The 21,838-nt window shown below is 33.6% G+C and overlaps 1 protein-coding gene across 5 annotated transcripts in view; it reads left to right on the top strand.

The window, feature by feature from the left end:
- Window positions 1-17,512, top strand: part of LOC148610321 (uncharacterized) — a 30,401-nt gene extending 12,889 nt beyond the window's left edge. For 4 of the 5 annotated variants that reach the window (XM_088542767.1, XM_088542763.1, XM_088542765.1 and 1 more), the window contains 7 exons: window positions 1,831-3,015; window positions 4,341-4,415; window positions 4,622-4,900; window positions 8,676-8,797; window positions 10,062-10,248; window positions 11,121-11,247; window positions 17,127-17,512. In XM_088542767.1, coding sequence (XP_088398893.1) covers window positions 1,831-3,015; window positions 4,341-4,415; window positions 4,622-4,900; window positions 8,676-8,797; window positions 10,062-10,248; window positions 11,121-11,247; window positions 17,127-17,211 — 2,060 coding nt within the window. In that variant the 3' untranslated portion in view covers window positions 17,212-17,512. The remainder of the gene's footprint in view (window positions 1-1,830; window positions 3,016-4,340; window positions 4,416-4,621; window positions 4,901-8,675; window positions 8,798-10,061; window positions 10,249-11,120; window positions 11,248-17,126) is intronic. The other variant, XM_088542766.1, reaches the window with a different exon arrangement.
- The last annotated feature ends 4,326 nt before the right edge of the window (window positions 17,513-21,838 follow it).

The following is a 21,838-nucleotide window of genomic DNA, read 5'->3' as shown; positions in this document are numbered from 1 at the left end:
TTCAGCATCATGAGATCTAAATGTAGTTTTATTTGGCTTTAATCTGTTAATCTGTTGTCCAATTTCAAATTTTTTTTATTGGATTCCTTACGAAAATCCTTGACTGTGTTTTCAATCCGATTTCATATATCTTGTGTGGTTTTGGAGTTATAAAGGGTCAAAGGGATCAGACATAAAATAATCGACTTTTCATCTCACCTGGCATTGTGAGCTATTGTCATCACTTGTTGTCTGTTGTCGTCCCTCGTCATCCTTAACATTTTACTCATACATATGCACCTCTGAAACTGCTGAACAGAATTCAGTGAAATGTGCCATGATAATTTTTTTGTTAGGATGTCCTGCACAAATACAGATTTTGATTGGCCGAAAACATAACTGCCATTACTCTGAATATAATATAGGGGTCAAACACAAGTTTTTCGCATATATATCTCCAAAACTGTTAGCTTTAGCCAAATTCTGGCAAAGACTATAAATGTTCAGCATGACAAGATCTATCAATGGATAATTTTTTTGTGTTAATCAGTTAAGCCATGTTGGAGTTATTGCCCTTTTTTGACTTTTTTTGCTTTTTTCATGTTATTTTGTTAAAGAAAAAACCTTCTCCTCTGACACTACTAGACTGACTTTAACTAGATTTCCTTGGGGTATTCTGCTAAGAACTGGTGTGGGGATTATTGATGAAAAACAAGGCCACTGTTACTAAAAATAGAACAAAGGGGTCTGACCGAAGATTTTCTTGTATATCTCATTAACATATAAGTTAAGCATAACTCTTACTTGGTAAAAGTGTTCAATATGATAAGATCTATCTCTAGTCAAATTTTTATTTTAATCTGTGAAGCCATGTTGAAGTTATTACCCTTTTTCGTTGTTGTTTTTGCTATTTTTAAATTTATTTATTTCAAAAATCTTGTCCTCTGACACTACTTTACCAATTGGACCCAAACTTGGAATGAATGTTCCATTTGTTATTCTTGTATAGAATTGTAGTGGGGATTTTTGAACCCTCAAAAAACATGGCTGCTGTTACTAAAAATAAAACAAAAGGGTCCGTCAGAAATTTTCTCATATATGTTGAAAAAACCGTTAGGTTTAGCAAAATTCTTTCAATTGCTGAAATGATCCTTATTATAAGGCCTACAAAAGCCTCCAGTGATACAAGTTTTTTGACGACTCCTTGTAAGAGTTTTTGCCCTTAAAAGTTGAAAAATGACAGGTTATTTTACAGTTTTAAGCAAGTATTCTGAAAACTGAGATAGATAGAATTAAACTTTCAGTTCATGAAATGATCCTTATGATAAGGCATACAAAAGTTTATGGGGATCAAAGTTTTTGGACGACTCCTTGTTGGAGTTATTACCCTTGAAAGGCTAACAATTATGGTTTTAGCAATTTTCAGCCAATATCTTGAAAACTATAATCGATGGAATGAAACTTTCAGTTGATGAAATGGTCTTTCTGATAAGTCCTACCAAAATCTTCCATGAGTCAAAATTGTTGGACAACTCTTTGACATGGGCATGCTATATTTAGCACAGGAGTCCTCCTTAAAAACCATAGACATTTTAATGAAATTTAATAAGAAAGTTAGACATCATATTATGTCAATGTGCTTGTGGTAATATGATACATGTAATGTCAGATGTCGCAAACAGAAGATAGTCTAATTTAGGGTTTTAAATGTTTCAATATAGTAAATGCAAGTCATACCAAAACAATTTTGCTCAAAATCTTTTAGTAACATTCAATCCAAATTTAGCTAAAAAAATTGGCATGTACAAACATGTTATATGACTAACCACTAATTAGCTCAATACCTTTCAGGGACAACAGAAGAGATAACAAATGCTAAATTAGTCCAAGACCATGCAGGTACAAGTCATACTAATTTAGCCCAGTATCTTGAAGGCTTGATAGATGTTAAAGCAGCTCAAGCACTTAGGAGAATGGCCAGTTTTCATTTACGATGGGACTTTCTTTGGGCAACCAATGCTTATTTAGCCCAATATCCTGGAGGGATTACTAAAATGTTATTAGCTGAAGTCAGTAGACTGAAATTAGTGAGAGACCTTGGAGAGACAACAAATGATATGGTAGCTCTAGGCCCTGAGATGGCAAGGATAATCAATGGTAATTTGGCGAAAAACTCTGAAGGGAGGACCTATATTAGATTAGCTCAAATTCCTGGAAGGACAACCAAAAACAATCCAGACCCTGCAGGAACAACCACTGCCAATTTAGCTCCAAACCCTCCAGGGACAACCACAGCCCATTTAACTCCAGACCCCCCAGGAACAACCATTGCGAATTTAGCTGCAGACCTTCCAGGAACAACTAATTTCAATTTGAGTCCAGACGATGCAGAGACAACAAAAACCAATTTAGCTCAAGAATCTGCAGGGACAACCACTGCCAATTTAGCTCCAGACCCTCCAGGGAAATCCACTGCCAATTTAGCTCCAGACCACGCTGAGACAACAAAAACCATTTTAGCTCCATTCCCTGAAGGGACAACCACTGCCAATTTAGTTCCAGACCCTCCAGGGACAACCTCTGCCAATATAGCTCCAGACCCTCTAGGGACAACCACTGCCAATTTAGCTCCAGACCTAACAGATGCAACCACTACCAATTTAGCTCCAGACCCTCCAAGGACAACCAGTTTTAATTTGACCTCAGACCAGGCAGAGACAGCAAAAACAAATATAGCTCCTGACCCTCCAGGAACGTCCACTGCCAATTTAGCTCCAGACCACGCAGAGACAACAAAGACCAATTTAGCTCCAGGCGTTCCAGGGACAAACAATGCCAATTTAGTTCTAGACCCACCAGGCACAACCAATGCCAATTTAACTCAAAACCTTGCTGCAACTGCCAGTTCTGGTTTAGGTTATGACAATGAAGGGACTTACAGTTCTAATTTGGTAACATCATTTAGAGGAATAAGCAATTTCAGAGGCATACCACTTCCTGTTTGGACATTTCAAAGCATTGCAAAATGGATTGCAGGTAAGTATTTCAGTTATTGATAATTTGCTCATTGGAAACTGTTTTTCAAATATTTGTCAGTGAGTACATGGCTGTTAATGATGGCAGGTTTGTAATCAAGGGTAGAATTCAGAGAGGCACAGACAAGGGGCTGACAAAAATGTATAATTTCATTATAAATAATTTATTTGACTGCATTATTCTCTTTTTTTTCTACATTATAAATGGTAAAAGCAGATCTAGAAGCTGCTTGAAGCAACTCAAGAAGCACTTATCCAATGTTATTCAAACTTAGTCTGTGTTTACCTATATATAATACATACATGTCACTGGAGGCTTAGGGTCAACCTCTTTTGAGAGATCACATGTCTTGAGTGGCAGAAGTGTACACCTCCTTCTATAAGTGTGAAATAGTTTTGCTTACGTATTAAGGTATCATGCTATCATCATCATTGGCGTCCGTTAACTTTGTTCATATTGGATAACTTAAGTAAAATTTACAGGATCTTTTTGAAATTTCAACACATTGTTTGTTGGAATATGGTGAAGGGCTCTATAATTTTTTAGAGATTTTTTTTTCCAAACCACTGATAAAAAAAGGAGTGGAAAGGGGTAAGATATGTTCTGTTATTAGAATTGATAATAGGTTTATTGTTAATCTGATTGGGATGATTTTATTGTCAGATCTGTTTTCAGAGTTCTTTTTGCAAAATGGACTTATGTTAAACCGTCTACTATTTAACTAATAGGGGTATGTAATGGTACCATGCCCCCAAAAAAAAAATGTAGACTTAAACCATTTAAAGGTCTAAAAGGGACACTTTTAATCTGCTCAAATTTAAACCATGTATCAAATACTTAATCACAATTTAAACGAAGAGCTGCATCAACCTTGAATAGTGTGTCCAAATTGCCCAAACTGTTCAGCTTTCAATGACTGCAGTTGTATCAATCTGCACATACCAAACATTTCATTTAAATTGTTTCTATTTTGAAAATTAAAAAGAAAATAAATCTTTTAAAAAAAAACTTTTAGTTTTATGTCTGAGTTTTTTCTATCAGATTTTAGATATATTTTACTGTCTTTGAGTTTAAGGGATCATAGGCAAAGATGACAAGCGGTCTTATTCATAGCAGTACTTCTCTCAACAGAATTTCAAATTTTGTGCAGTATTGTATCCAAACCAGTTGATGTGTACTTAAGAACTGCAAATCCGTATGATTAATAGTTCAACAATATATGGGTGTATCATGCTGCCTTCTGCAAATGTCTTTATTTTAAGAACTATATAGATGATCAACTGTAAATAGTTCTAATCATTCTACTTTTAATCTTTGTAAATTAGGATTTGTATCGATTCTGTACTTTTTGTGCATTGCCGGAGTTGGCTCTATTGGTACTGTTACTGGAAACTGTGCAGGCAAGTATTGTTAACTTCAAGTTAGATTATACATGTACAAATGTACCTATTACAAGGAGTATTCATTTCTGTCATATTGCTAAATCATACAGAAGTATGTATTTACAGTGAGCCATATAAAGAGCATTCTTCAAAATATTTGAAAAGGATGGTAAAGTGGCAAACATAAATTCAATACATCTATACATGTTTTGTGTATTTTACAGTCTCAGTGATGATAACAGAGGAGTTACGTGTTTTGTCCTTGGAAGGTCGATTTAAAAATTGTGGAAAAGGAACTGAAAGGTGGGACAAAGGTCTAAATCATCTGTTTGTTGGAGGTGTAAGAGGTCCAAATACTGGACCAGAGTATGAATTGGTTGAAAAAAAAGGATCATCCACACTGAAGATAAACTTGACAGACATGCCTGCAACCATTTTTCAGTCTCAGTTTAAATTTAGTAAAGGATTAACAGATGTTCATATAAAACCAAGTGATTGGAATGGTAGGTATAATACAAGCGAATGGGGTGGTAGACTTATAAATATCTTTATACTTATATGTTGAAATGGTTTACCATGACATTTCCATTTGTTTGGCTGACCAGAATCCTTGAGTAAGCCAGACCTTTCTCTTAGAGAAAAAGGGCTGATCCATGAGTGCATGATGCATCCTTATATCAAACATCATGTGTTTCTAAGTCCCCATATTGTTCATTTTGGGGTGATATTTGCTAGACCTACAAAGCCATTGATGCTTGAAGGTTCAAAACTTTTCAATAACTTTTTTATATATGTTTATGTTTTAATTTGTAATTTTTTTATGAAAAATTGCAAATTTGAAAATGTGTAATTGGAATTTCATAGAAAATGAAAGGGAACCTGTGACCATGGATCGAAGACTATCTCAAAGTTTGTTTGGTGAAAGCATTTTTCAGTTGTAATTGTGAAAACGGAAAAACCACCCTTCTCTTTTATGAAAAAGTGCAAAAAATTGAAAAGGTACAATCAAAACTTAATTGAAAATAAAAGGGATATAAAGAGAATGGATATGGTCAATATGTCAAAGAAACAAAACCCCACTGGGATGAAAATTACCAGCTCAAGGCCACCCATGGGTCCACAATGAATGACCATGAAACCCTCACACCACTTAGCAGACTGCAGCTGGCCCCAAAACAATATTAAAAAAAATTGTGAAATAGTTGCCTTTTTATAAATACTCCAGCAACATAAAGTAGCCTGAAAGGGAAAATGAAACAAGCTTACAGAGACCACAAATTCCTCACATGGGATAGGCTCAAACAATGTGGCGGGTTTAAAGTACTTTTGCAAGATCACAACTACCCCCCTTTTAAAACTGACCACTGTGGAAAAATATTATACAATTACTGGTAAACATACCTATAAATCAGTTCAAAAAGGTCTTAGTCCATTGTTAATACATAAATAAAGATATTACTTACAAAAGTGCACAAACAATGGACTACTGGCAGTTAACTGACATGCCAGCTCCAGACCAGTTTAAACCTACAACAATATGCTCTTCCTGTATGTAATTTCAATCCCAGTTTTTCTAATGCAGGGTTGAGAACCATGGTGAAGTCATACAATATGGATATAACCCATGTCATACTAAAAACTGCTTTTTGATTTAGTGTGTTGAATTCGATGTAAAGACCCTGTAAGCGAATCAATGTTGAAAACATAACATGCCATCTTTAATGATTTGACAACAGTAGCATAACAAAAAATGTATATCCCTTATGGGTAAGCTTATTCAAGAGTTGAGTCACTTTATTGGGTTAGTATTGAGCTTTCTGTGCTTTGTGAATAATATTGCCATGAAGAAAAGGTTGCAGGTTTTACAAGTACATCAGTATTTGAGAATGAATTGAAAAACATTGTGAATCTTTTTACGAGCTTGTGTTATCGAAAACCTTGATGAAGTAACTTCTCAGTTGCAGAAAGATTTTTTGCATCGAATACTGAAATTCCGAGCGATTCAGGCTCCTGGGAGTCTCTTATTCATGATTCCCAGTGGTTTGTACCTTTAGTACATCATTTGTCCTTGGAGTTCCTAGTGAAACTTTGAAAAGAACTATTTTGACATGTAAAGTAATGAAAAGGTTAAAAGTGATAAAGGGACCTGAAGTACTGTAATTGCATATGCTGTACATGGAAGAAGTCAAATGCAATGATTTTTTTTATGTTTTCAAGGGGCATTTAAAGACTTGCTCAGTAACCTTTTTGATAATTATACCCTCAGTCAACGAATGGGTGGTAAATCAGAATCCACTTTTCTATCTGTGATTCCTTCCAACCGTCAGTCCATCAAAATTTCATCACAAATAGTTCAGCTCCCACTTGACTGGTTGATTTCAAATTTGGTGTTAGGCTTCAGTATATAGATCATACACTGTTTAGCAGTTCGAGTGCTGTTAAATATCAACTGTTTTTGAATTTTGACATGAAATATAGTTAAAATTTTCATCACAAAAATCTCAACTCCTAATGGATGGATTAATTTAAAATTTTGTGTCTGGCTTCATATATGTGGGGCATTTATTGTAAGTGGTTTTGGTTGTTCTCGGATATCAGCTTCTTATACAAGTTGGATTAAGCCTAGTACGACAACGTGTGCAACTTTGTCTTCCTTTTGGGATTCACAATTATTAAAGAGCCTTTCAGTGTATGAAGAATTTAGCTGCCGATTATAATATTTTAGGTTTTGAGTGTTTCTTGGACACAATTTATTTTTTTTAATCTTGTACTTCCTTAGTGTTAAGTCTAAATGCTATTGAATAGAATTTGATCCTTGAAACACAAAATGTTAAATGAGTTGTTTGTATTGGACTTGGCTTCTTAGGATGATATTTTTGTTTTGATTACTTCTATGAAATTTACTAGGTATTTTTTAATCTTGATATTCGCCTGAATATAACTGAAAGATTGCTGCTCGGGCGTTAAACCCCAACAATCAATCAGTCAATCCTTCGTATTATGTCATAATGCTGCTGAAGAGAGTTTGCTCCTTGAAACACGTGTGCAGCATACAATAATCTGATATAAATTGTTGGTGGTGGACTTGGTGTCCTATTATTTTTTTTTTTTTTTCGGTTCTGAGTACTTCTTGTATACACTTTACCAGGTATTTTTAGCTCACCTGGACAAATTTTAAAAAATCTTCTCCTCTAAAACTACTGGACTGACAGGTTTTAAACTTGGCATGATTGGTCCTTAGGGTGTTCTGCACAAAATGATGGTTGGGATTTTTGATCCATGAAAAAACATGGCCGCTGTTACTAAAAATAGAACATAGGGGTCAGATTGCAGTTTTTTGCAAATAATTGAAAACCGTTGCCTTTAGCAAATTTCTGGCATGGCAAATATTGTTCAGCATCATGAGATGGACCTATGCCAAAATTTTCAAAACGATTGGTCAACTGATGTAGGAGTTACGGCCCCTGAAACAGTTTTTTTGCATTTTTCGCATATACAACTTCGAAAATATTCTTCTCAAAATCCATTACACAGAATTCAATGAAAGTTGGCATTTATGTTCCTTACGGTATCAAACACAAAATGACCGTTGGGGATTCATGAAAAAACATGGCTGCCATTACTAAAAATAGAACATAGTGGTCAGACGACAGTTTTTTGCAATTAACTCAAAAACCATTGCCTTTAACAAATTTTTGGCACGGGTAAAATTGTTAAGCAACATGAGAAGGACCTATGCCGTAATTTTCAAAACCATTCATTGACTAATGTAGGAGTTACAACCACTGAAACAGTTTTTTTGTCTTTTTTTTTTTTTTTTTTTTTTTTTTTTTTTTTTTTTTTTTTTTCACATGTACAACTTTGAAAATCTTCTTCTCTAAAACCATTTAAGATCATTGAATGAAAATAAGCATAATAGTTCTTTAGTGTATTGTGCTCAAAATGACTTGTGATTTTTAATCCTCGAATAGATATGTCTGCCTATACTAAAAATGGAACTTAGGGGTCATAAGACAGGTTTTTGAAAAATAATTCAAAAATTGTTGCCTTTAGCAAAATTCTGGTTCAGGTCACGAAAATGCTATTAAAGGCATTTCCTGCATTTGACAATTTAGTTGATTTTAACTTAGCCTGTCTGATTCCTCAGGTTTTTCAAATAAGCAAATGGTTAACCAGGTGAGCGATTCAGGCTTTCTTGAGCCTCTAGTTTAATCTAAATTTCTAGAGTTGGGGTGTAGTTTAGACTTGATTATATATATATATACATCTTAATTTCAGTACATGTACTATCCAACGATGTATGGAACTCCATGTGTAAGGGTGACCAGTCAGTACTAGAATATAACACCACCCTGAAACACCCGAAGAACACCACCTTAATTAAGGCTGTTTTAAGAGATGTAAGTATTACAGAACTCAATATACTATCTCGGATATTGCAGACTTACAATGTAGATATCGTCTTTGATGGTACACATTTAGTTTTAGACTGTGATTTGAGAAAAAATGAACGAATGTATGATATTCCGTAAATCAAAATGAAGGTTTTGGGGGTTGTAATTTTAACCATTTAGAAGATAAGTACTGAACATGCTGAAATAACACACTAGCATATTGTACTGGTTTCTGGAGAACAGTTTGAGTAAAATTGTATGAATCTGTATGACGTAGTACAATAAGGTTCCATACTACAAGTGGGGATCTACATACATGTACATGTATTACAGTTAAACATGAACATACTTTCTGTTACAGTTTTAAGAGTTATCTGTCCTGCATGATGTATTGATATCCTTTGTCCAGAATGATATCTAAAAACAAAATCAAGATTACTATTTCTTGTGTTTATCTCAATCCAAAACTACAATGAAATTTGTGTTTCTTTTCTACCATGTATCAACCACTGCCAGTTTATATACTTTTAAAGTAGTAGTCTTTTTGAAAATCTGAAAGGAATTGATTCACGCATGTGAAAAAAAAACACCAAATTCACATTTATTTCTTATTTAGAATCAGTTATAGACTACATAACTAGTCTTAGTTTTTCATATGGGTATTGCACTTTTTAAAAATAATTTTAGTTATACTGTACATCAAATTAGCCCTTTGCAAGAGTTATCGTTCATAATTTGGTTTGATTTGGTTGACTCTAGTGGGAGACTAATATACATTTTTCTGATAGGTACAGATCTAGATATAGGAAGGACTATTGTAAAAAAAATAGCATAAATAGACCAGAAAAGCATTGCTTGTTCTGATAGTATATTACATCATGAATCACTTTACCATACGCAGTGTCTGAATTTTATATGGACTGGTGCTTTAAAAATATTTCATCACAATCCAAACTGAGAGCTGAGTCAAGCTTTGATGTTGTTTCTATAGTGACCAATTCTGTTCTGGGTTTGATCTCTGAAATGGTGCCAAGCTGCACCCTGAAAGACAATTTAATCACGAACATACAATTAAGTTAAACCATAGCATGATTCAAATAGCAATATTTTTTGGCATGGGATGACAAACTTAAAAAAACAAAACAAAACACTTGAGACAATATGCAAACAAACTTGAATGAAATTTTCATCAATGGTAAGTAAATGATCAACCCAGAATAACCTTTGAACTATATTTTTTCATTACTTACATATGTTTTTTTGTTCATAGGGCAACTTGACACAATATGTTGATGCTAGCATATCAAACACAGAGTGCAATGGCATTATGTTTGAAAGCCAAGTAACCCTTACTGCAAACTGTAGTAACAAGGAAATGGGATGGGTATTGGAAGTAGACGTTGACAACAAACCAGCATTCACTGTACCTGTCAAAAAAAATATAACCCAATGTCGAGGTTAGTCATGATGAATAGAGAGCACAAAATATATGATTTTGTTTTCAGTAAATTGATTTCTAATATGACGTCTTCATATCGCCAAACAGTATGTGTTAATACGACTCCACCTTTAGCACCTGTTTACTGTCTCTTTTCTTACGCTGTTGCTTTGAGACAAAACAGTCATTTAAAAAATGTTTACACGATGATTTAACGGTTGAGCGGTAATATCTAATTGAAGTCAATTATATAGATACACACATTTAACACACGATGACAAATATACAAATATAATCCAACTTCCATACAGGGGATGTTAAACAGAACAGCCGTTATTTTTGCTACGCCCAGGGAAATTTTTGTCACAAAAATTACTGTATATGCCATATTAGAAAATAAATAATTCGTGGAGGGGGTAGATTTGTACTCATTTTAACATGGGTTTGGCTGTCAATCAGTGTTAAATAATAGAATGTAGATGCCATATTCATGTTAAAATGTTCAAATCTACCCCCTCCAAGAATTATTTCTTAAATGTTGCCAATCAACTACATATATACTGCTATAAAATCAGGATTTCTGAAAATAAATTTCAAATACCATATAGGCATGGTTTAAAAGAACACTCTGTCTGGTAACTTGTGTATATAACTTTATTTTCCCTTACCAATAAAGTCAGGAATGGAATAAAGTACAATGAATTAGCAAATACGTATTTTACTCTGAAAAAGAAACTTGTACATTTTAAAATTGTTAACAGAAACATGCATCCCTTCTCATTATTTTTTACATAAAAAAAATTACAGGTTTTATACTTGAATATAACTGCCATGCAGTTTGTCAGTATTCAATATGCATACACAAAATTTGCCATATTTGTCTTTTTTAAGCTTCCATTTCACCTAACATTGGTTTAACTGTTGGAATAGTACTTGGTGTTATTGGTCTTGGAATTGTCATACTGCTTGTCAAGTGTCGGGATAAAATACCTTGTTTTAATGGAAGAAAGACCAAAAGGTATATCTATTGGTTACATTAAGACATTTTGTGTAAGTGAATGATATTATTTTGTCTGATGTTACCATTGTTTGTTATAACATGAATATATGTTTTCTAATCCATCTTCATTTTCATTCAATATTTCTGTCCCTCGCATTTATTTTCACTCTGAATCCATTTAATTGCTTCTTTGAGTGGTGCTGTAAGGACAAAAGGACAGGGGGTCCAGAGGGGGTGTCAAATAACAATTACTATATTTTGAGTCACTACAAGTTAATTGAAAATATTATTAAAAAAAAGAATTCTTTTTGGGATCCAACTTCTGTCCTGTTATCACCTTAAATAATATTTTCAAGCATTAATGATAAATAATATCATTTTTCATAACATATTTTCTCTGTAACTACATATCACAGCCACTTAAAATTTGGATTTTAACCACAGCTAAGGATTTCATACCAAGCTCACAAAAAACCTATAAGTGCCTCTTGTTTACCAATTTAGTGGATATTTTCAAGAATTTATGATACATGATTGTGTAAATGAGAACGTGTTTGTCACACTTTCCTTTTAAGTAGGAGTGTTTGTAAGAATCATGCAAATTCTGTGATATGTGATACACTACAAGAAAAGACTACACATTTTTATTTTTATTATGAAGTTGTGTTTTAGGTCTACATGATGAAATGTATAACCATTCATTCCAATCTGTCTGTTCTTAGAAGATAATTCACATTGAATATTCAATAGTTACTCTTGTATTTGAGTGTCATTTACAGAGTTATCTTGTTTAGGGATTTTGAATTGTATTGTACATTCTTTGTAATTTATATCTCCTAAGAACAGAGCTTAAATGGAAAGCCTTAAGTTAATTTCTGTTTACTATAGTGTTTTAAACAAAAATATCAAAAATAAGTGGCTGGAAAATCTTCTATAGAAATGTTATGTGAATTTCAGTTCAGTTAATTAAATAACACTTTAACAATAAAGTTGAAAACGATAGCACTTTCCGTATATCCGCTACAGCCTTCATTTCGTGCATTATAAAGCTAGGACATCGTTGCTTCTACCAGATAACTGAGTTGATAATTCGACTGTCTTTGTGGATATAAACCACTACAATCCCCCCAAAAAATCTTCCGTAACACAACTTTAGCCAATCATTTGCACGATATGAGAGACGCTGACTATCAGCTGACTCTTCCTGTACTTGGTTAATTTTTTTGTTTTTTTGATAACATATATACTCAATACTGTTAGACCCTATATGGTATTTGTAATTCATGACAGACTGAGGGGTTTCTTAACGTCCTGGGCTATGATTTGGATTTTCTCACGGACAGTGTAAAGCATCGAAACGGTTACACAGTCCCCAGGCATAGTCATAGCGGTGATTGTGAGTCATGGTGTATTTGGGGAAATTATAGAAGTCATGTGACCACGTTCATTCATTCAATTATCAGTCTTATATTACATATTCCTGAGCGGGTGTACATCAAAACATGGCGGCTAAAAAATGTAGTGCACTTCTTTTCTGCCTTTTCCTGTTTTTGTTTCTTGGCAAAGGACTATCATTTTTCATCACAAGTACAGGGTAAATATCAGTCTATGACACAGAAAAATTGTTTTTGAGAAAAAACGGTATGTTCATGAAAAATAATGCTTCAGAAAAGGGGTCTATTTTATGAACTCAAAGTAAAAGTGAAAGTAGAAAAGATCTATTTTTAGTTTGACCTGTCCTGGTGTACCAAAGTTCGTGCCTTTTTTTTCTAAAATGGACCTAAAAATTATTTTTGACATTTCCTTAATTGAAAAACATGGTCAAGAGTTAGATTAAAACTCCTTGTTTATTTTTTAAAAAACTCATGAAAATTTAAAGTATACTATAGAAGCCTATGGGACAAAGAATACAAGACTGAGACCTAAATGCATTACCAGGTGACTTTATGTCGATCAATGACGGTTTATTCACGATTGTTCAACATTTTAAAATTATGGAGTTCTGATTTTCCAACAACAAAAGTTCTGATAGTCCTACTTTCATTGTTGTTAATCAAACAAAGTATGATCATCATTATAATTTGAGGGTAGCAAGGGGTTTCTATTGTAAATAAATAAATAGTAAATACATATTTATATAGATTAAATATAAAACAATTTCTTAAAATAGATGATTTTATTTTGAAATGCATATTAATTTTTTATGGTATTGTTTTGGATATTTTAATCTGAAGCAAACAATAACACCAAAACAAATCATACTTTTTAAAAGAAAAATATTTGATATTTATTTTATTTTAATATCCAGTATTTTTAATGTTCTAGGAATCAAATACTATATGAATTAATAATGATTTTGATTTGAGTATAAATTCCAGCAATGCAAATTATTTAACAAAATCATAATTAAAATATGATATATGAAGTGTACTCTTGTAATGAGTTGTAGCACTTCCAGTTAATTGCTTAATAATATGATGCCATTTTTCCACAAAAAATATCTGAATACAAACATCAGCTATGGAATACAGAAACAGAATTGATTGATTGTTGGTGTTTCATGCCAGAGAAATAGGAAGAGGTGGATAGTGTTGGCCAATTAAGCGACAGAGCACAGAGGTTCCTACTCCTAATGAATACAATAGGAGGGTTTTGTTACGTGCAAGGAACTTGGCAACTTTCAAAACACAATGCACTACTATGGTTTTCGGTCAGGTTTTCCTTATTATTGCCTGAAGACCCCTAGAAGATAAAATACCAGGGTTACCCATTCAACTACATCATGCACACAACCCAGTTGCTCTGGGCATATTGCCCTAGCCCCTGGTCAGGGTTCTGAGCACTATTTAGTCGCCTTTCACAAGCTTAGAACTGCTGCAGGCCTATTCTTTGATACCTGGACCCGCACGGCGCAATACAGAAGCAACAAACCAAAATGATAATCAAGATAATCAGCCATAAGTTATAAAGCATCAGCTAAAAAATACTGATGCAACAAACCAAAACAATAAAAACTAATAGAGAACAAACTAACTTCACAAACCTGAAGCAACACTAGTACATTTTTTTCTTTCAATGAACACCCCTTATAGAACCTAAAATTTATCGTTATCAAAACATTTTCTAATTAACCAACATGTATATTCCTTATCAAAACATTCGCAATTGTCCAACATTTTTGTTCCCTTTTTTTACTTGTAATTTTCCAATGTTGGACAATCGGGAAGACACCTCTGTCACCTAGTGATCCAATTTGTGATCTGCACGCTTATATTGTGCAACATTCAGCATTTGCTGAATCTTTGACCCAGCAAAATACTTTTCGGGATAAAATCAAAACTTTCAAGTGCATGTAAGACAGGTGACTTATTGGTGCATGTCAGTCAATTGATGAGAAATCTCTTAGGCCGAAAAAAATAAAGTTACTCGGAATACAATGAAACCAAATATGCAAAGACTAAACAACTGATAACTTGAGACTTAGTCTACAGCCAAATCTCCTTTGGGTTCCGGTGCTTAAGATATTTTTGGACTGATGACGGTAGTCAAAACAAAAAAAAATATTTCAAGTGCCGAATCCCAAAAGAGATTATCCACCATCAAGAGCACACTCGCGTCATGTCTGTTTACAATCGATTCTAAATATAAACAACCACATATTTCTAACATCTAGGATAGAAAAAAAAACTATCTTTGGCTTTTATTTTCTTCTTTTTTTTTCTAGAAGACAATCGGCAGAGTTTTTAATTATTATTTTTCAATATCACAAATATAAACTTTTGGGTAGGGGGTCTGAAGAAGGGTCGGTATTTGACCGGTGACCATTTTTTAGGCCTAAAAGGATGGTCTATTTATTACTCCAGCAGTGCTAAAGGTTTTCTGGCAAGCTATTTTCTGATTTGGGTTGGGGTATGGAAACACAGAATTCCAATCTCCTACATTGTAGTAGTAGTCTAGTATATATATATATACAGATAATGAGGTTTGGGTTTTGTGCTTTCAAAAGCGGTTCTGAAATCATGTTTTTTTTTTCAAATTGTTAAATATTTTTCCAATGGAAAAATGCTCATATTAGCAGTCCAGGAGGTAGGTATAGATTCTTCAAATTGCATTTTATGAAGAACACCAGTTGAATATGGTCTGTATTTTTCACATTTTGCTGGAGTACAAACTTGGGTACCAAGGTTAAATAGGACATTCCTTTTACATATCTTTTTACAGTCATGTTCCATACATGTACGTGTATATCATGTATATGAACTTTTCGACGTTTTGTTGCAAAACACATGGCATTAAGGAATCTGTCAAGTTGGGGTAGTCCAATTAGCTGCCCATTACTATAACGTGAAGTTTCGGGGACTCTACATTATACATATAGAGGTTATGTACACATTAAAGTACTGTGTACATGTAAGTACATTCCCGAGGAGCTAGCTCCAACACTTTTCAGTTTTGCTATAATATATGTATGTGTCAGACTGCATGTAATGACAACTCTTAATATGATTTTTAATTTAACCATCGGAGCAAATGAAGTAAAGTTTGTACATGTACATAAAATATAGTTTTAATCACCTTCATACTTAAAATTGTACATATTATTGTGTGTAAAGAAATCATAAACTGTACAAGTAAGACTGCCAAGTCTGTCAAGTCTACATTTATTAAATCAAGTATGTTTTATACATGTACAAAAGTACATTAAGTACGTCGTCCATATTCACTTGGTTTTTGGTACGATGACTATAGTTATGGTTGACCAATTGTTGTGAAATCTTGATATAGTTTGACTAACTTCTTAACAAAATGCTCATATTTGATTTTGAGTATATGGCCCAAACCATTTTAAAATAAAGGCAATCCATGTAACTGACAGATACCACACTGTAGGTTTCTGTTATTCTAAAAAAAAATGTCCAGAATTTTATCAAGCTAACCTATATAAAGTGAAATGGCCAATCCTTAACATGACATAACAAGTTCAACACATCCTTGCAAGTACACCTTCAAGGAAGAAGCATTGTAATATGTATATGACTTGTCTTATGGCAATCCAGAGTGGTATTTGTTCCCCATTTAGATGTTCAGTAACACATGTCAGTGAATATTTATCAACATGTGCATAATTCAATCATTGATATCAGTAAATGGAGAAGTTTTCTAGACAATGCAAATACATTCAAGACAAAACGTATGGGTGTTCAGATTTGCTCTTCGGGCAATACCAGTCTGCGTCCATAATTGCCCCTTGGGCAATACCAGTCTGTGTCCACATTGGTATTACTAGAAAAAAGTTCGGAGAACCCCAATTTTTTTTCTTTAAAATTGAAGGAATGTCAGTAAGTGTTCTTTATATAAAAGTAGAAGAAATTCTATCTTCTAATTTTTTTTATAGTTTGCAATTAATGAAATTCTCCACAGAATACATATTAAAATCGCCTTTATTAGGGCTCAATTATCTTGAAATCAAGTTTGGTGACCTATGTTTTTTACAATAAAATTTCTAATAGTATGTTCCTTCAATGTCATCTTCCAGAAAAAATATAGGGAAATGTATCTACTAGAAATATTAAGTATGATCTGTCCTAATAACAATATTTTTGTTGCACTTCCCTGGACAGCTACAAACTCAGTCCTTTTAGCAAGAGTGTTAAATCTTGTTCACCCAATTTTTAGGGGAGGACATTTTCAAGCATTTATATTTCTGTTTTGTTCTGATCTGACTATGTATTTATATCCCAAATACTTCAGTTTTAGTGTAGGGGTATTTAACTGGTTTGTGTTGGCTAATAAAATCTTTGTAGTTTTTGGATTAGTCAATAATTTAGAAGGTTTTATGAAAAAGTTGAAACAAGTACAGTCAACTATTTATTTTTTTTATTATTATTTTCTTACAGCTTCTGCGAGAGTACACAGAAAGAAGATAAAAATGGAAGCAGTGAAGAGAGTGTGGCACTGAAGAAAATACCCGAAAATGTCTGAATTTTTCTGTCTTTAAACAAATTTTTAGTCTATGACAATGGTGTAGCGTAATGCATGCAGTATTCTTTTTTTTTTGTTTTACAAGTGAAAAAAAATCCGTTTTTTTTTTAAGTGAGATGAAGAAAATATGTATGTTATCATGCACGTGTAGACTATCTTGCACTAAAAGCTATGCTTCATCGAATAGGAAAAGAGACAGTGTTTGAAAATGTGTAATAATCTCGCCTGGACCACGTGAGCTTATATCATGTTTGTATCTGTCTTTCTTGTTAACATGTCAAGAAAAGTAGTCACTTCTGTAGCCATTCTTTTGATTTCAACCTAATTTAGTCATCAGCATTATAAGGGTGTCTAATTAAAATTGTATGTCCATTATGGCATGATGAATGGTTAGTGTCTCCTTTCCGGGAGATTGACTAATTGCAGGAGAAATGTCTGATGGGTGGAAGTCTCCCGCAGAAATCAGGAGGGTAAACACGTATGATTATGCTAATCTGTCAACAAACACGGTCAAGATGTGTATTTATAGTTCATGGGAGTGAAACCGTTTATTCAATGTATACCTCCAAAACTAGGATGGGGAAACAAAGATGAGTGAAGAGCTCTAAATAATCGGCATTGAGTAGAAGCTGTAGTAGGATTAAACTTTACAAGAGTTATTACCTTTGGAAGGCAAGAAATAATTTGTAATCTTTGTGAAAACAAATAATAGATAGAAGAAAAAAATCAATTGATCAAATGAATACTTATAAGGACTACAAAACTTTCAATTGGGTATAAGTAGTAAGATGACTCTTTCTCAAAGTTGTTGCACATGACGTTTTTGCAGTTTTTTTTCCAAAACAATTAACAGAAACTTTAATTGGATGAAAAATTGATGGTTGGACGACTCCTTAATGATTTTTTTTTGTAGTCTTCAACTAATTTCGTGAAAACCATAATAGAAACAGGAGTAAAAAAACTAATGATAGGGCCTCCAAAGGGTCGTAGAACACGCGTTTAAAAGACGAATATGAAAATTATATGTAGCCTTGCTACCTTGATAACCATGATTGAAAGACTTGGACCATAATAATACATAGAGTGAAAGTTGAATATCAGGTTTATTATAATATTGGAATTTAATGATGCGAGTTCATAATTTGTGAAATTCTACTTCAACGGGTTGTTTAACCATATTCTCTATAAGTCCTTTTGAGACATTCCAGTATGTTCGGCATCTGTCATGGCAAAAAAATAGCGATCTATAACGTCATCAATGGTGTCGGGAGAACGACGTAGGAAACGTCATAACGTCTTTTTCGACCAATCAGGTTTTACGGAAAATGATACACAATCACACAACTTCAGTATGTGCATATCACATCGTCCATAGTGCGATATCGTAAATATCTAGCCGTGCAAGAAGTAGATAAAACGACCTAATCATAGAGAACCAATTAAAAACAATGTTGACAATGAAAGACACAACAGGGAAATAAAACACATAAAAAAATGGCGTCATTATCGTGCTGGAAGTCCTAATCAAATTAATTAATCATCACAATTCATTGCTTCACTATGACGAATGGTATGCTCTACTTAACATAGTAGGATAAAACAGCTGCACCTGTCTATAAAACCTAGTACAGCTAAGCAGGTAATGAAAATCATCAAATTCTCGATGTAAATTTAGACCTATCAACATAAAAAAAACGTCCCAAAAGGCAATCAATTAGGAGCTACGTTCAAGCCAAAATGCTCTTTAGTACATTTTATAATGAGAACAAATATCCGAGTTAAACACTTGATCTTTCAACACGAGTTATACTTAGATTAACGTTTTTAAATAAATGAAAACAAACCCATCGTTCAAATTAACGTTTGATATTAATAGTCCAAAGTTAGATATATGTGTATCTCCTGTACAGTTTAACCTCTTTGAGTGTTTTACTTTGTCTTTTTCTTAAAGAGTTATCAAGGGAAACAAGGTCCTAGCGATAATCAAACGAATGTAATCCAGGAACAAAGACCAGACATGCACAACAAAGAACATAAAGTAACTAAAATCATGCATACATAATAACAAAAGCAAATGAGCAATTTGGACTCCACTAAAAACTGGGAGCATGGACCAGGAGCACTGATAGGGTTAGCATCCTCTGCGTTTTTCAGAAACACCGGCAGAGATGCTCGTTTTCATATCACAACTCAAACGTTTTGCCAGGGCTGGTTTTCAGAAATTCCCGACATTCAAGTAACAATTTAATAACAATCACATTAACACTGGTGAAATGTTCTTCTTCGATTGCGTAATATCGTCAAATTCAGCTCAATGTAAAGCATTTTGTAAGTAAACAGTAAATGGCATCGTCGCGTTTGACATTGATGTGATATATTGTGGGAGAAATATTTGGGATATCTTGTTTCGTCTCAAAATTTCTAATGCAAGAGCGAATTAGTTTGTTCGCTATGCTACAAACTGTATTGTGACAATTCATTGTTTATTTGCTATGGTGTTACTGTTGGGTAAAAACAAGTCATCCAGCGGCAAATGAATTATTTCATTTACAATAATAACTGAATTATTACACATAATATGTCAAAAATATTCTACTCACACTATTATATATATAATTCTTAGTATTATTTGTTTCTGTTATTTCAACAATATAAGGTTATTTTTTAGTTGAAGTCTTGTTCATCTTTAAAGCATGTGTATAATTAGGTCCAAAGCCATTACAGCAGTATTGGTACAAAGAAAAAAATACACAGGTGTGAATTGTCCAATCTATAATTTTCAATAAATGTTTGGCGTGGTGAACCAACATTTCTATTCATTTTTTTAAATAAAAGTAGTGTAATTCAAATGCATTTTGTCATTTATTTGTCCTTTTTTGGGGTCATCGCTTAGGTTTTTATTATAATTATAAATGTTTTTTATTTAAATATTCTGTATGTATTAACATGGAATGGGATAAGATTGTTATAGAGAAATAATCTGCAATATGCCAACAACCAATAAAAGTACTTGTTTAAATATGTGTTTATGGATGACAACAAACCGTGATACAAGGTAATAACTGATTCCACAAGTATTTTGTGTTATCTTGTAGATGTATATATACTTAGTGTTACCATACAAAGCGCATCCATCGGAGGCGTTATAACACTTGTTAGTATCGTCACCGCTAATCCTACGCACACCAACATCTGAGGCGTTATAACAATTGTTAGTATCGTCACCGCTAATCCTACGCGCACCAACACCTGAGGCTCTATAACACTTAGTACCGTCACCGCTCATCCTACGCAAACCAACACCTGAGGCTCTATAACACTTGTTAGTACCGTCAGTGCTAATCCTACGCACACCAACATCTTCCGGTAAAAAATGAAAGCGGAGTAACGATAAAGCCAAAGTATCAAATGACAGCAGCAAATTCTGTGGTTCGGTAGTTAATGACCTCTCTCTTAAACTTACAATTAACAGCAATATCGTAGTGGATGATGCTAGCTATATCTGTTTTGCTTTAAACAACATTGGAACAGGACAGTTCGTAGGCTTTTCTTGGTTACTCGAAGGTACTATAATAAAACTTAATTAATCATAGATTCCGTTTTGTTAATAAATATACTAACAACTATTTGGTAGGAAAGGGGCGTCAAAGTTCCATCTTAATGACAATTTCTTGCAAGATTGAAAAGAAATACAGTACTGGGTATCCACGCACCAGAGGACACGTGACTGAACAATTGCCTTTTAAGTAAAATAACTTAATTAGCGTTAAATAAAATTATACAGGTTTGTTGGTGTTAGTGTTTGTGTTACATATGATTACATGTAGTATATTATTACATGTATATGCATGAAAGTCGGTTGATTGATTGTTGAGGTTTAACACCCGAGCAGCATGAGAGTCAGACACTCAATGTTACGTCATTGTTCTCAATGATTAGTTTGACAAATTGAACTGGAAATAATAGGTTGAAGAATCTGATAAAAACAATATATACAAATGACATTTATCTCACTTCTTCAAAACATAATTTGTGGTGATCCATTGGTACCATACAATATTCAATATCATGATACCACTTTTGAAATATCCGATTGCCAATGAATATATAATGTGTCAAGCACTGTATTAAACAAATAATTTTAAAAACAATTTCAATTGTCAATTTATCATTTGAATGCAATAGCATTTTTCCCTCTTTGGGAATATTGAGTTTTTTAAGTAATTAGCTTTTTTGCCACCCTTGACGAACTTGGCCGAAGACCATGTGAGCTATTGCCATCACTTGGCGTCCGTCGTCGATAACAATTTTTCAAAACTCATCTCCTCCGATACTACTTGACCAATTGAAACCAAACTTGGTATGAATGTTCTTGGGCTATCTTGCATAGCACTGATGTGGGGATTTTTGATCCGTTGACACATATGGCCGACGTTACTAAAAATAGAACGTATGGGTCAGACAGTAGTTGTTCGCATATATCTCCAAAATCGTTAGGCTTAGCCAAATCATAGCATGAGTGACACAGTGTTCAGCATGATGAGATCTATCTGTGGTAAAATTTTTCATTTCAATCTATTAAGGTATGTCGGAGTTATTGTCCTGGTTTGACGTTTTCCTTTTGTTA

This window comes from Perna viridis, chromosome 8, assembly GCF_037379345.1.
Source record: "Perna viridis isolate PV_CMFRI_1.1 ecotype Kerala chromosome 8, ASM3737934v1, whole genome shotgun sequence".
Lineage (NCBI taxonomy): Eukaryota > Metazoa > Mollusca > Bivalvia > Mytilida > Mytilidae > Perna > Perna viridis.
This window is presented reverse-complemented; position numbering and strand designations above follow the sequence as displayed.